Source organism: Symphalangus syndactylus, chromosome 9 (assembly GCF_028878055.3).
Source record: "Symphalangus syndactylus isolate Jambi chromosome 9, NHGRI_mSymSyn1-v2.1_pri, whole genome shotgun sequence".
NCBI lineage: Eukaryota > Metazoa > Chordata > Mammalia > Primates > Hylobatidae > Symphalangus > Symphalangus syndactylus.
Window position 1 is genome coordinate 58,822,426 of NC_072431.2, and position 15,353 is coordinate 58,837,778.

Here is a 15,353-nt window from a genome sequence, read left to right on the forward strand (position 1 = left end):
ATTATTTCCCCCATTCCTTATTTTTAAAAGTGGATTATTGCCGGACCCCGGTGGTGGCTCATGCCTGTAATCCCCGCACTTTGGGAGGTCAAGGAAGGAGGATCGCTTGAGACCAGTTTGGACAATATAATAGCAAGACCCTATCTCTACAAAAAATTAAAAAAATAGCTGGGCATGGTGATGTGCACCTATAATTCCAGCTACTCAAAGGTGGGAGGATCGCTTGAGCCCAGGAGTTCGTGACCAGCCTGGGCAATATAGCGAGATCCCCATCTCTACAAAAAATTTAAAACATTAGCACTTTGGGAGGCCGAGGCAGGCGGATCACGAGGTCAAGAGATTGAGACCATCCTGGCCAACATGGTGAAACCGCGTCTCTACTAAAAATACAAAAATTATCAAGGTGTGGTGGCGGGTGCCTGTAGTCCTAGCTACTTGGGAGGCTGAGGCAGGAGAATCACTTGAACCTGGAAGGCGGAGGTTGCAGTGAGTCAAGATCGCACCACTGCACTCCAGCCTGGCGACACAGCAAGACTCCATCTTAAAAAAAAAACAAAAACTGAGTGTGGTGATGTATACCTGTAGTCCCAGCTACTCGGGAGGCTGTGAGGCAGGAAGGTCTCTTGAGCCCAGGAGGTTGAGGATGCAGTGAGCCAAGACTGTGCCACTGCACTCCAGCCTCGGCAAGAGTGAGACTATGTCTCAAAAAAAAAAAAAAAAAAGTGGATTATTATGAAAATTTTCAAACATGCCATGCAGACATGGGGAGACCATGCAAACTCCACACAGATGGTGGTCCCAGCCCAAAATCAATTTTTAAAAAATCATCAATGTTATAATGAAATGACATTCAATGAAATGACATTGTGTGGGGGCCAGCTGTATTTTGCTGGACTATTTGAAATCAAATCCTGGATGTTATACTATTCCCATTTCCCCCAACTCCCCTTTTTTTTAGAGACAGGGTCTCTCTCTCTCTCTCTGTCTCTCTCTGCTGCCCAGGATGGAGTGCAGTGGTGTGATCATAGCTCACCACAGCCTGGAACTCCTGGGCTCAAGCCATGCTCCTGCCTCAGCCTCCCAAGTAGCTAGGACTTTAGATGCACACCACCACAGCCAGCTAATTTTTAAATTTTTGTAAAGATGGGGGCTCTCACTATGTCACCCAGTATGGTCTCAAACTCATGGTTTCAATTGATCCTCCTGCCTTAGCCTCCCAAGTAGCTGGGACCACAGACACACACTACTATGCCTGGCTAAATTTCTTAAAAAAATTTTTTTTGGTAGAGATGGGGGTCTTGCAATGTTGCTCAGGGTGGTCTTGAACTCCTGGCCTCAAGTGATCCTCCTGCTTCTGCCTCCCTAGTAGCTGGGACCACAGGTGTACACCACCATACCTGGCTAATTTTTTAGTTTTCATAGATACGGGGTATTACTATGTTGCCCAGGCTGATCTCGAATTCCTGGCCTCAAATGATTCTCCCAGCTGGGCCTCCCAAAGAGCTGACATTACAGGCGTGAGCCATGGTGCTTGGCCTCAGGGAAATTTCTAACCCCTCTTTAGGGTTACGTAAAAATAAAACAATGCAATACCTACCTTCTTTATGTATTTATTCTTTATCTCTTTGTTAGAAGCATCCACACTTCTGTTTCTCACCCTTAAGCCATAGTAACAATGGCTGCCATAGCCCAGGTCTGTGGGCCTCCCAACTAGTGAGGTCTGGGAAGGAGCCTCCCACCTGCTCCCTACCCCTCCAGACTGCATCCCTCTGTCCCTTACAGAAACTTTTCTCCTCTAGCAACATTCAGAACACAGCCTTGGTCCCTCCTTCCGCAGGCCTGCCTTCCTTCTTGCTGAAAACTATTCAAAAATTATCTTTGGGCAGTCCCTTTCTCTGCCTCAGGCACTGGTATCTGAGTCTAGAGGCCCTGGCACATTGTTGATCTCTGCAGAAATGTTTATTGAGTAAATACATACACATTTTTATATTTTAATTTAATTTAATTTGAGATGAAGTCTTGCGCTGTCACCCAAGCTGGAGTGCAGTGGCATCATCTCAGCTCACTGCAACCTCCGCCTCCCAGGTTGTGATTCTCCTGCCTCAGCCTCCCGAGTAGCTAGGATTGTAGGCACCCGCCACCACGCCTGGCTAATTTTTGTATTTTTAGTAGAGATGGTGGTGGGGGGGTCTCATCATGTTGGCCAGGCTGGTCTCGAACTCCTGACCTCAAGTGATCTGCACGCCTCAGCCTCCCAAAGTACTGGGATTATAGTCATGAGCCACTGTTCCCGGCCTACACGTATAAACTAATCATACTAAAGGTATAGACGTGAAATGGGTTTTAAGTGTTTTAATATTTCCCTCCCCTGGGAGCATTCCTAATAGCCTTTAATATGTGGGACCCTTTACAATTTACAAGGCACTTTGGTATTATTTTACTACCCCTCCCCTTCCAACAAAGAATGGACTAAAGCCAGCTTGTCCAACTGCATGGGCAGCTTGTAGCCCAGGACAAATTCGTAAATTTTCTTAAAACATTAGGAGTTTTGGGGGTTTTTTTTGTTTCTTTGTTTGTTTTTTCTGAGACAAAGTCTTTCTCTCTCACCCAGGCTGGAGTGCAGTGGCCCGATCTGGGCTCACGTCAACCTCTGCCTTCCAGGTCAAGCGATTCTCCTGCCTTGGCCTCCCGAGTAGCTGGGATTACAGGCGCAGGCCACCATGCCCAGCTTATTTTTTCTATTTTTAGTAGACACGGGGTTTTGCCACATTGGCCAGGCTGGTCTCAAACTTCTGATGTCAGGTGATCCACCAGCCTCGGCCTCACAAAGTGCTGGGATTACAGGCGTGAGCCACCGCGCCTGGCCAGTGTTAAAAGTATTTTATGTGTGGCTCAAGACAAATTCTTCCAATGTGGCCCAGGGAAGTCAAAAGAGTGGACATCCCCGGACTAAAGCGTCTCTCAGAGAGGTTGCACGATCTGCCTAAAGCCACACAGCAAGTCTGCAAAGACGCTGCCATGGAAAGTAGCATTCGCAGGCTCCAGGGATCAGGCCGTGCCTATCTTTGCCGTGCCCATTTTCCAGTCCGTGGAAGGTACAACCGAGGTCTTCTCCGGCTGATTTACCCCCGCTACAGAGCTGTGCGCCCAACGGATTTCAGAGGGAGTTATTTCTAGGGGAGATGATGAGAAAAGTGATGGGCGGGGAGGTCGAGGTCACGTCCCGCAGCGGCCCCCCGACAGTGCCAGGGTGGTGGCCGCGGTGGCCACACTCAGGTCGACCCTGGTCACTGCGAGCGGCGCCGGGGGAGTCAAAGGTCACGAGAGGAGGACTCGGGCCACGGGGGCGGATAGCTTTGAGCCCAGACGGTGGAACGAGATCCGGGCACCCCCGGGAGATTGCAGGGGGAAGCGGCCGATTCCCCAGCGAGCCAACTCGGGTGCTCTCCTGGCACCTGGGGGCGGCGGGGAAAGAGGGCGCGGCCGCCGGAGCACGCCCCCTGCTGGGCTGAGCCGCCGCCCGTCCCGTTCCCCACCTTCGGAGCCCCTCGGCCTGGAAAGCGGCACCCCCTGGCGGCCTCGGCGCCTCACTGCACCCCGGTCCCCGCAGCCGCAGCCTCGGCCCCGGCCCGACGCTGGGCGCGGACCCGGGGCGCGCCTGGCGCACTGGGCGCACGGGGTGCACGGGGCGGGGGCGCGGGCCCCAGGCTGCCGCTGGAGGGCGCCGCTGAACGCCGCTCCGCCGGGGCTGGGGAGACCGAACTCAGCACCGCCCGGCCGGGCAGGGGGCGAGGGGCGGCGAGGAGCGGACGCCCCAAGACCGCGACGGGCTGGCGCCGGGCCCCCAGCGCCCCACGACCTTCCTCCGAATCTGCTCCCGCAGGCTCCGCAGCTCCCGCGCCCCGCGGCCCCGCGCCGCACGGCCGCTCCCGTTCCGTCCTTGGAGGGTGTGGAAGGGTGGGTTTGGGGCCGGGGGCGGGTCTGGGGGCGGACCCGGAGGCGGGGCTGTCTCTGCGGCAGGGCCCAGCTTCGCTCCCCCCGGTCTGTCTCTGTCTCTCCTCCTCCCTCCTCCTGCTCCGGGCGGAGCCCGGCATGGGGGGGCCGGCGCCCGGCAGGCCAGGTACGGTGATGGAGAAACTGGGGAGGCTTGGTGCAGGAAGGTTGGGGTGGGGGGACAAGGGACAGGGAGGATTGGCGGTGCGAAAGGCGGAGAAGCCCAGGGTAGCAGGACAAGGGGAAGGGGAGGGGTGCCAGGAACCTGGGGCCCTTGGATGGAGAAGGGGGATGAAGCAGGCCAGGTTTGGAACAGGGGAAGGGGGAGGACGGCTGTAAGGAGGGGCGCCTGGGAGGAGAAGTGAGGCTGAAGGCGAAAAGAGTGTGGGTTTGGGGGAAGGAAAACCGGAGCAGGTATGGAGGCCGCAGCCCAGAAGGTAGCAATGGGGCCAGACTGGAGCCCCCCGGGTGGGATTGAGGGGCGGGGACTGGAAGAGGAAAACCAGGGGCCTCCCAAATTCTGGAGGAAGAAGAAGGTGATTGGGGCCATCAGCGAGGGAGGGAGGCAGAGACCAAACCATCGCTAAAGGGCCAGGGAGCCGGAATCGGGGTGGACCAAGGCCCAGGCCTGGGGAAGGACTGGAAGGTGGGGAAGGCAGGCAGTGGAGATAGATGGATGGGTGGTATTTTAGATACCCAACTCAGGTGTCTCCCATCCTTCCTTCAGCGTCCCCACCCTGCCCTCATGAGATCCCCCTACAGCCCAAGATGGGGGGGAGAGTCTGACCATCTCCCCTTTTCCCAGTGGGGTGCAATGTACGCAAGTAGGCCCTGGGCATAACTCTGCCTGTAGGTGTGTCCGGTTCCGTGTAGCAGATTTGTGTGTGTCTGGAGGTCTGTGTGTGTGTCTGTGGGTGTGTCTGTGGGTGTTTATGTCTGTGTGCCTGTCTATCCCTAGGTTTCTGTTTACCTATGCCAATCTCTGTGTCTGGTCCTCTGTCTGTAGATGTGGGTCGGTGGCTCCATGGTTTGTGTGTCTGAATGTGTACTTGTGTAGCTGAGGGGTTGCAGTCTGTTTGTGGGGCCTGTATGGGTGGTGGATCAGGATGTCTTTACACAAGAAGGGAATCTGTGTTGACTTGGTCTCTCCAGAGTGCGTATTTGGGGCTCTGAACACCTTTGTCGGGGTCTGTGTCTGTCTGTCTGTGGGTCCTTGAAGCTGTGTTGGGTTTTCTGTCTGTGTTTTCCTCTCTGAGGACCCAAGTCATGTCTCTTCTCCTTTTTCTCTCTTTCATTCATCCCTGGCCCCCACCCATCCCACCTTTCTTTTTTTCCCTTCTCACCCACCCCACCCCCCCACCCAGTGGATCCGGGACCCAGGGAGGGCCGCCCCCCGGGCCTGGTGGCGCTGAGCAGGGCCCCCCAGCCCCCACCTCCTGCCCCACGAGATGAACCTCCTCTACCGAAAAACCAAGCTGGAGTGGAGGCAGCACAAGGAAGAGGAGGCCAAGAGGAGGTAAGTCTGCGCCCCAGACCGCTCCCTTCCCTTCCGCACCTCTGCCTGCCCCCTCACTGGGCCACAGCCCTTCTCGGGGGCCTGGCAGCCTTGTCATGAGTGAGCTCTCTGATCTCAGAGTCAGTATGGAACGGCCAGGATTGCACACAGACTGTCCCGGCCCAACTCCTGCCCTCCTGCGGGGGGGTTTACAGCCTATGAGCACCCCTTTGGTTGTTCCCCATCCCCAGAGGCCCGAGTCACTCCTTCCTGACTCACCTCTGGCCTGTAGCCCTTCTCCTTTCTGCAAATTTGGGGCTGGCTGTGGGCTGTCCTGTCACCTGACCTTGGAAGGGGCAGGCCCCGCCTCCCTCCCAGGGTCTAGGGAAGGGGTCATTTCAGGGGCATCAGAGAACATCCACTTGGCCTCCTCCCAGTTTTCCCTGCTGGGGGAGGTGGGTGGTCAAGTGACGGGGTTGTGTGTGTGGTGGGCAGACATGCAGGCTGGGCCTTGCCAAAGAGCCAGGGCAGGGGACGACCCCTGGACCCCTGCAATCCCTGTCTGCCTCCCCGCTTGCCCTTCCAGGGACCTGGGGCCTGGCCTCTCCCATCCTTCTCTCCTTTTCCTCTTCACTCCCATTGACTTCACAGCCACTTGGAGCCTGACTCACAGCCACCTCCCTTTTCCTTCCTCGAAACTGTGGAGTTTAATTCTTGTTGTTAATTAGATTAATCAGAGTGATCGCTGCAGCGATCTCTCCCTAATGAAGGGTTAGTAGACAGGGACTTAATGAGTGCCCACCCCACACAGCTCTCCTCTCTTCCCTGCCAGCCGCCCCCCCAACCCTCCGCCACCCTCCACTCAGACAGAAGCTCAGGGACAGTGGAATGGAATGGGGGTGAGCCAGGGAGGCTGACAGAGAGAGAACAGCACCAGGGGAGAGGGAGGAAGAAGGATGGGCCAGGGCAGGGAGGCTGCTCTGGTCCTGGAGGGGCACATCCTGGATCTGGGAGAGGAGGTGTGCCGTGGGGGCGGAGGTCACAGTGGCTGGGCAGGAGGGGTAACCAGAGGCCAGGTGTGGGCCACTGTGAGAGTAAGAGGGACCAAGGAGCTGTGGGGGGCAGGTGTGTCCGTCTGTGTTACCTGGGTTTGTATCTCTACCTCTGCACAAGGCTGTCCACACAGGTGCCCAGGCTGGGATCCGCCAGCCCCAGGGATGCTCACCTGCAGGCATACTCACCCCTCTTCTCATCCCTGCCCCCAACTGCCTTGTGTTTTTAAAGCCCGAGATTCTGCCTGAAGCCCCTTCATTGGTGCCTTGGACCTTCTGGCAACCCTGTCCCCACCCAGGCTCCCGTCCTCCTCCCTGGGAAGCCACAGGGTTGCTGACACCTCTTGGGGTGGAAAAGAGGGAGGCCTAGGTCCAAGGCCCTTCCTCCACTCCATCGTGGCTTTCTCTCCCCAGCTCCAGTAAGGAGGTGGCCCCCGCTGGCTCGGCTGGGCCCACGGCCGGCCAGGGGCCTGGGGTCCGCGTGCGGGACATCGCTTCCCTGCGGCGCTCCCTCAGGATGGGTTTCATGACGATGCCCGCCTCCCAGGAGCACACCCCGCACCCCTGCCGCAGCGCCATGGCCCCACGCTCCCTCTCCTGCCACTCGGTGGGCAGCATGGACAGTGTCGGGGGTGGCCCTGGCGGGGGTGGTGGGGGCCTCACAGAGGACAGCAGCACCCGAAGACCCCCTGCCAAGCCCCGGAGACACCCCAGCACCAAGCTCAGCATGGTGGGGCCCGGGTCGGGGGCAGAGACGCCCCCCAGCAAGAAAGCAGGTGAGATACCCCTATCTCTCCCTGGGGTGGAGCTGGGAGCTGGGAGGATCTATTCCAGGCCCGGGGAGGCTTGCCGGGAGGGTTCATTCAGGGAAGAACCAAGGAAGTGGAAGATTCCATTCTCAAAAGGAATTGGGGGGGGTCCTTTTGGATGGGCCTGAGATGAACCATTCAAGGGCAGGGGACACTCCCTGAAAAGTTCTTGAGAAAGGGGTGGTGGCCTCAGAGGGACAATGAAGGTAGGAGCTGCGGATTCTGGAGAATACATTAGAAAGACTGAGGGCTGTGGGACAGGCACTGTGGCTCACGCCGTAATCTCAGCACTTTTTTTTTTTTTTTTTTGAGACAGAGTCTCGCTCTGTTGCCCAGGCAGGAGTGCAGTGGTGCGATCTCAGCTCACTGCATCCTCCGCCTCCCAAGTTCAAGCAGTTCTCCTGCCTCAGCCTCCCAGATAGCTGGGATTACTGGCGTCCATCACCACGCCAGGCTAATTTTTTGTATTTTTAGTAGAGACAAGGTTTCGTCTTGTTGGCCAGGCTGACAAGGCCAGGCTTGCTGGCCTCAGGTGATCCACCCATCTCGGCCTCCCAAAGTGCTGGGATTGCAGGCGTGAGCCACTGTGCCTGGCCAATTAATTGACGTTTTAAAAAGACCAAGGGCTGACTAGTAGAAAAGGAACCTACAGCTGGGCATGGTGGCTGATGCCTGGAATCCTAGTGCTTTAGGAGGCCGAGGCAGGAGGATCCCTTGAGCCCAGGAATTTGGGACCAGTCTGGGCAATGTGGCAAGACCCATCTCTATTAAAAAATAAAAAAGAAATGAAGAAACCTCTTGGGGCTATAAGTTGAGGAATGTGGGGAAAATGAAGAGGCAGATATGTCCTTGCAGAGGGGTCAAGGGATTAGAATGGGCTCCTCCCACTTGCTCCCCTCATTAAAAGCCTGGTTTATTTTTCTCTTTCTTGTCCTGTCCAGGCTCACAGAAGCCAACCCCAGAGGGCCGAGAGTCCAGCCGGAAGGTTCCTCCGCAGAAGCCCAGGCGAAGCCCTAACACCCAGCTCTCTGTCTCCTTCGATGAATCCTGCCCCCCAGGCCCCTCTACTCGAGGGGGAAACCTGCCTCTTCAGCGCCTCACTAGGGGGTCCCGAGTAGCTGGGGACCCTGATGTGGGTGCCCAGGAAGAGCCTGTGTACATTGAGATGGTGGGGGACGTCTTTAGGGGAGGAGGACGAAGTGGAGGAGGCCTGGCTGGGCCCCCTCTTGGGGGTGGGGGCCCGACCCCTCCAGCGGGCACCGACTCGGACTCTGAAGAGAGTGAGGCCATCTATGAGGAGATGAAGTACCCGCTGCCGGAAGAGGCTGGGGAAGGCCGGGCCAATGGCCCTCCACCGTTGACGGCAACATCCCCGCCACAACAGCCTCACGCCCTTCCGCCCCATGCCCACCGCCGCCCAGCTTCAGCCCTCCCGAGCCGGAGGGACGGGACGCCCACCAAGACCACTCCTTGTGAAATCCCCCCGCCCTTCCCCAACCTCCTTCAGCACCGGCCTCCACTCCTGGCCTTCCCCCAAGCCAAGTCTGCTTCCCGAACCCCTGGCGATGGGGTCTCAAGGCTACCTGTCCTCTGCCACTCCAAGGAGCCAGCCGGCTCCACCCCAGCTCCCCAAGTGCCTGCACGGGAGCGGGAGACGCCTCCCCCACCGCCTCCACCTCCTGCTGCCAACCTGCTGCTGCTGGGACCATCGGGCCGGGCCCGGAGCCACTCGACACCGTTGCCACCCCAGGGCTCTGGCCAGCCCCGGGGGGAGCGGGAGCTCCCCAACTCCCACAGCATGATCTGCCCTAAGGCGGCGGGGGCGCCGGCAGCCCCCCCTGCCCCGGCCGCCTTGCTCCCCGGCCCCCCCAAGGACAAGGCCGTGTCTTACACCATGGTGTACTCAGCGGTCAAGGTGACCACGCACTCTGTCCTGCCAGCTGGTCCACCCCTGGGTGCTGGGGAGCCAAAGACGGAGAAGGAGATCTCAGTCCTCCATGGGATGCTGTGTACCAGCTCGAGGCCCCCCGTGCCAGGGAAGTCCAGCCCCCACGGTGGGGCCATGGGTGCGGCAGCTGGGGTCCTCCACCACCGTGGCTGCTTTGCCTCCCCCCACAGCCTTCCGGACCCAACTGCTGGCCCCCTGACCCCGCTGTGGACCTACCCAGCCACAGCAGCTGGGCTCAAGAGACCCCCTGCCTATGAGAGCCTCAAGGCTGGGGGGGTGCTGAATAAGGGCTGTGGTGTGGGGGCCCCATCCCCCATGGTCAAGATCCAGCTGCAGGAGCAAGGGACCGATGGGGGTGCTTTTGCCAGCATCTCCTGTGCCCATGTCATCGCCAGCGCAGGGACACCAGAGGAGGAAGAGGAGGAGATGGGCGCCGCGACATTTGGGGCAGGCTGGGCCCTGCAGAGGAAGGTCCTCTATGGAGGGAGAAAAGCAAAGGAGTTGGACAGTGAGTGAGGGGTGGGGAGTGGGGGCTGGCATCGGGGGTGGGGGGCAGCTAGGGATGCCTGCGATGGTTTGGGGAAGGTGTTGGAGGGGTTATTTGGAAGTCACAGCCTTGAGTCTGGAATGTTTTCTAGGAGACCAGAGGGGTGGGGGTGGGCAATAGACAGAAAGGCCAGGGTTCCCCAGTGTGCGCTGGAGGAGCAGGAAGGTCTGGGAGGCGAAGGGGGTCAAATCTGGCCCTGTCCTGCTCTGCTCCCTGCCCCTCCCTTCCCGGGGCTGCAGGGGTGTGTGCTTGTGAGTGTGCGCACCAGGAACTAAACACAGCTGCCTCCCAGCTGTTACCATGGCAACCCATCCAGACAGGAGGGAGAGGAGAGGGAGGCCCCTACCGTTGCCTGGTAACGAAATGCTCTGCCAGGCCTCCTCTCAGAGATGAGCTTAGTTCACAGGCAGCCCTTCCCCCCAGCGCTCCCCCTTCTGGGCTCAGGAATTGGGATTCTCCCCCTACAGGTCTTGATCCCAGGGGGATGGTCATTCTGGCCCTATCTGGAGATGGAGGGGCTTGGAAGCTAAAGCTGCGGTTGGGGAGGCCCCTCTGACCAGGGAAAAGGGTTTGGATGCAGCACATAGACATGATTCTCAGCCCCAGGAGATGGTACCAATGGGTGGAAAGGAAGGGGTGTGTGTGTGTGTGTGTGTGTGTGTGTGTATGTTGGGGGAGTGTGAAGGAGCCCCATCCCAGCCGTTACTTGCAAAAGGGGCAGTTGTGTCTCCTAGTCCGCCCATACTGCAGCATGTGTGGCTGGAGGGACAGAATGATGCCTCCAACGTGCAGGCACACAGCTCTCCTTGTCATCCCAGCAGAGGTCGAGGATGGTGCCCGGGCCTGGAATGGCAGTGCTGAGGGTCCAGGCAAGGTGGAGCGTGAGGACAGGGGCCCTGTGATATCAGGGATCCCAGTGAGGAGCCAGGGGGCAGAGGGCCTGCTGGCCAGGATCCACCACGGAGACCGAGGAGGGAGCCGCACTGCGCTGCCCATTCCCTGCCAGACCTTCCCCGCCTGCCACCGCAATGGAGGTGATGCAGCCTGCACACACCTGTGCACAGCGGGGCTGGCTGGGGGATCTCCCGGGGTCTAGCCCCACCTGTCCTGACTTTCTCTCACCTGTTCACGTCCATGTCCAGGGCCCTAAATCTTCATACCACATTTCCACCCCCTTTTCCCTTCTGATGAGGCAGGGGCAGCCTGGACCATTCAAGGGCAGGGGACTGGGAACTAGGGGAGGGGTACCTGAGGCCCCTGCAGTCCTCACTCCTCCTTCTTCCACCTCAGACTTCACGGGAGGCTACCGCCTGGGGCGCTCGGCCTCCACCTCCGGAGTCCGGCAGGTCGCGCTCCACACACCCCGGCCCTGCAGCCAGCCCAGGGATGCCCTGAGCCAGGTGAGGCTTGGTTTTTTGTTTATTTGTGAAGGAGCAGGTGGAGAAGGCTTGAATGTGCAAAGAAAAGCAATAAAGGGGCCAGGGCTGGGCACAGTGGCTCATGCCTGTAATCCCAGCACTTTGGGAGGCCAAGGCGGGAGGGTCACTTGAGGCCAGAAGTTCATTAGCTTGAGCAACATAGTGAGACCCTGTCTCTATTTTTTTTTTTCTTTTAAAGAAGGCCAGTTGCAGTGGCTCACACCTGTAATCCCAATGCTTTCAGAAGCCAAGGCAGGTAGATTGCCTGAGCCTAGGAGTTTGAGACCGGCCTGGGCCACATAGCGAGACCCCATCTTTATAAAAAATACAAAATGTAGTCTGGTGTGCTGGTGCAAGCCTGAATTCCCAGCTACTCTGGAGGTTGAGGTAGGAGGATGGCTTTACCCTGGGAGGTGGAGGTTGCAGTGAGCCATGATCACGCTACTGCATTCCAGCCTGAGCCACAGAGTGAGACCCTGTCTTAGAAGAAAAAAAGAAAGAAAGAAAGGGGCCACGCAGGGTGCAGTGGCTTACGTCTGTAATCACAGCACTTTGGGAGGCCGAGGCGGGCAGATCACCTGAGGTCAGGAGTTTGAGACCAGCCTCGCCAACATGGTGAAACCCTGTCTCTACTAAAAATACAAAAATTAGGGCCAGGTGCGGTGGCTCATGCCTGTAATCCCAGCAGTTTGGGAGGCTGAGGTGAGTGGATCACAAGGTCAGGAGTTCGAGACCAGCCTGACCAACATAGTGAAACCCCATCTCTACTAAAAATACAGAAATTAGCCGGGCGTGGTGGTGCGCGCCTGTAGTCCCAGCTACTCGGGAGGCAGAGGTATAAGAATCGCTTGAACCCGGGAGACGGAGGTTGCAGTGAGCCACGATCGCACCACTGCACTCCAGTGGCCTGGGCAACAGAGAGCGACTCTGTCTCAACAAAAAACAAAAAAAAACCCACAAAAATTAGCTGGACGTTGGGGCAGGCACCCGTAATCCCAGCTACTCGGGAGGCTGAGGCATGAGAATTGCTTGAACCCGGGAGACGGAGGCTGCAGTGAGTGGAGATCATGCCACTGCACTCCAGCCTGGGCAACAGAGTTAGACTCCGTCTCAAAAAAAAAAAAAAAAAAGGGCCAGGCAAGCTGGGGCCTGAGCCAGCACAGACTAATGGGAACCCAGGAATGAGAGTGAGGGGGTTGGGAGGGGATCTGGGAAGGGTTTGAGGGTTTGCTTAAGATGGGCAGCAAGGTAGGGCCCAGCTTGAAGATCAGTCAGGGCCACCACTAGCCAATAGCACACCTTTGCGTGATTTAGAAAAAAGACCTCCCCACTGGGCACCATGTCTTGTGCCTATAATCCCAGAACTGTGGGAGGCAGAGACGGGAGGATTGCTTTAACCCAGGAGGCTGAGGTTGCAATGAACTACAATCCCACCACAGCACTCTATCCTGGGTGTAAGGGCAAGACCCTGTCTCAAAAGAAAAAAAAATAAAGAGGTCAAGCATGGTAGCTCACGCCTATAATCCTAGTACTTTGGGAGGCTGAGGCAAGAGAAGTGGTTGAGCCTAGGAATTCTGTACCAGCCTCGGCAACATAGGGATTCCCTGTCTTTACAAAAAATTTAAAAATTATCAAGACATGGTGGTGCGTGCCTGTGGTTCCAGCAACTCTGAAGGCTGAGGCAGGAGAATCACTTGAGCCTGGAAGGTGGAGTCTGCAGTGAGCCATGGTCATTCCACTGCACTCCAGCCTGGGTGGCAGAGGGAGAACCTGTCAAAAGAAAGAAAGAGAGAGCGAGAGAAAGAAGGAAGAAAGAAAGAGAGAGCGAGAGAGACAGAGAAAGAAAGAAGAAGGAAGGAAGGAAGGGAGGAAGGAAAGGAGGAAGGGAGGGACCCTGTCTACCCTTGCCCCAGCTGGGCACAGTAGTTGATACCTGTGATCCCAGTGCTTCGGGAGGCCAAGATGAGAGGATCCCTTGAGGCCAGGAGTTCACGACCAGGCTTGGTAACAAAGCAAGATCCCATCAATACAAAAATAAGATTTAATTTAATTTTTTAACAATTAGCTGGTGTAGTGGTACATGCCTGTAGTCCCAGCTACTTGGGAGGGAGGCTGACGCTAGAGGATTGCTTGAGCCCAGGAGGTCAAGGCTGCAGTGAGCTATGATTGCACCACTGCACTCTGGCCTGGGCGACAGAGCCAAACCCTGTTTCAAAAAGACACAAGAAAGACAGAAAAAAAAAAGGGGGGGATCCCTTCTAGGAGGACCAACTTAAAAAACACATCTGTCCAGGAAGACTAGGGCGTGGCTGGGTCAAAACTGCCGGAGTTGGATTTGGGCCCCCATGGGTCCCACAGCCAGAGGGAGCCAGCAGAGGCCATGGGGGGCAAGCAAGGACTTGCTTCTGGGGGAAGACGTGTGTCTCGGCAGTGCAGACCCGTCCGGTCATGCTGACGTCCCCGACCCTACCCGCTTTTTCCTTTCTCCCCCGCCCGCGGTACAGCCCCACCCCGCGCTGCCGCTGCCTCTGCCCCTGCCGCCCCAGCCGGCCCGCGAGCGCGACGGGAAGCTGCTGGAGGTGATCGAGCGCAAGCGCTGCGTGTGCAAGGAGATCAAGGCGCGCCACCGCCCGGACCGAGGCCTCTGCAAGCAGGAGAGCATGCCCATCCTCCCCAGCTGGCGGCGGGGGCCCGAGCCCCGCAAGTCCGGCACCCCGCCCTGCCGCCGGCAGCACACGGTCCTCTGGGACACCGCCATCTGAGGCGGGCCGGGGGTACCGGGGCGCCTGGACTGGGGAGGGGGTGGGCACTCCTGGCTCTCCCGGGAGCCTCGCCTAGAGAGACATTGAAGGACCACGTGGGAGAGTGCCAGGGAGCACCCCTGCCCTCCACCCTACCCCCCGGGATGGGGAGAGTCTGCCAGGCCCATTGGGCTTAGGATGCCAACAGCGCTGCTGAGAAACTTGGAGGAGGAGGAGGGCTTGCTTGAGGTTGGGGACAGAGTCGCTCTGGCTGTTCTTCCCGCTGGGCGCTGTACACCCCTCCTCCTGAACCAAGCCAGAGGTCAGCATGGGGAAGGGAGGAAGGAAGGGATGGGAGGAAGAGGGGGGTGGGTGAGCTGAGAGGGACTAGAGTGCCAGATGGAGGAGCTCTTTTCTAGAGAGCCGGGAGTTGGGGAGGGGGTATTTATTTTGTTATTTATTTCAGTCTGGAGGGCGATTCTGGGCCCTTCTGACCTACTCCTGAGCCGGGAGTGGAGAATCAGGGCCAAGTTTGCACTCTCCCCAATGCCAATGCCTAAAGGCCCCGCCATCCATGCCACCCCACAGCCAAGGAGGGGTCCGCATGGGGAGTGGACCGAGAAAAGAAGGGGCCCAGGGAAGCAGAGGGCCCAAGACTATTCACAGTATTTACAATTTGCCAGAATTTGGTAGTCAGTGTGGCCTGCTCTGAATCAGGCATCTTATTTAGTTCTGGGGTGAGGGTCTAGTGCCAGGGATGGGCGGGATGATGGGGGAGGAGGAGGGAAATTTTAGCGGGTGGGGGGGTGGGCAGGGTATTTATTTAAATTAAAAAAACAAAACAGAAGAGATGTCAGGAACTTTTTTTTAATTCCTTTCTTTTCAGAATAATATATTAAAAGACTCATGATCCTAAAGCTGGCTTCTTCTATTTCACAGCGTGCTCTGCCATTCTTACACTTGCTCCTTTTCCCATCTTGCCCCTGGTTGGTGGGAGTTGAAGGTTGTGCGGGGAGGGGTCAGTAGCTGTGGCCAAGTCACAGGGCGAGGTGGAGTTCCAGGTAAGTCTTCGGGAATGCACCGGGCCATGACTCCATTAGCATTTTTTTTGTGCACGGAATGTGTTCTTGGCATTACACTGATGCAGAAGGAATATTTGGGCATGAAGCTTGCCTTCAAGCACCTCGTGATCTACTCAGATGACATCTACTGAGATGACAATAAACTGTTGAAGCAGTAAGAGGGGGGGACAGGGCCAAGCATGGTGGCTCACACCTGTAATTCCAGCACTTTGGGAGGTCGAGGTGGGCGGATCACCTGAGGTTAGGAGTTCAAGACCAGCCTGACCAA

The 15,353-nt window shown here is 57.5% G+C and overlaps 1 protein-coding gene across 4 annotated transcripts; it reads left to right on the forward strand.

The window, feature by feature from the left end:
* The first annotated feature begins 3,651 nt into the window (after positions 1-3,651).
* Positions 3,652-14,920, forward strand: NYAP1 (neuronal tyrosine phosphorylated phosphoinositide-3-kinase adaptor 1). 4 transcript variants are annotated; one of them, XM_055292584.2, is made up of 7 exons: positions 3,652-3,957; positions 5,358-5,509; positions 6,955-7,316; positions 8,291-9,805; positions 10,663-10,878; positions 11,135-11,244; positions 13,767-14,796. In XM_055292584.2, exons 2-7 carry the CDS (start codon positions 5,442-5,444, stop codon positions 14,022-14,024), a joined length of 2,529 nt encoding a protein of 842 aa, XP_055148559.1. In that variant the 5' UTR covers positions 3,652-3,957; positions 5,358-5,441; the 3' UTR covers positions 14,025-14,796. The 4 variants fall into 4 exon arrangements, with proteins under 4 accessions (XP_055148559.1, XP_055148561.1, XP_055148557.1 ...); XM_055292586.2 differs by lacking the exon at positions 3,652-3,957 and adding an exon at positions 3,964-4,120 and having other exon boundaries at positions 10,666-10,878; positions 13,767-14,920; XM_055292582.1 differs by lacking the exon at positions 3,652-3,957 and adding an exon at positions 3,964-4,120.
* Positions 14,921-15,353: the final 433 nt, after the last annotated feature.

What these genes read in the sequence shown, in the direction of transcription:
- NYAP1 (XM_055292584.2), top strand. Translation starts at nt 5,442, where the DNA reads ATGAACCTCCTCTACCGAAAAACCAAGCTGGAGTGGAGGCAGCACAAG. An exon ending in GAAGAGGAGGCCAAGAGGAG is followed by an intron (nt 5,510 to 6,954) that starts GTAAGTCTGCGC and finishes TTCTCTCCCCAG; the next exon opens with CTCCAGTAAGGAGGTGGCCC. An exon ending in CCAGGGATGCCCTGAGCCAG is followed by an intron (nt 11,245 to 13,766) that starts GTGAGGCTTGGT and finishes CCCGCGGTACAG; the next exon opens with CCCCACCCCGCGCTGCCGCT.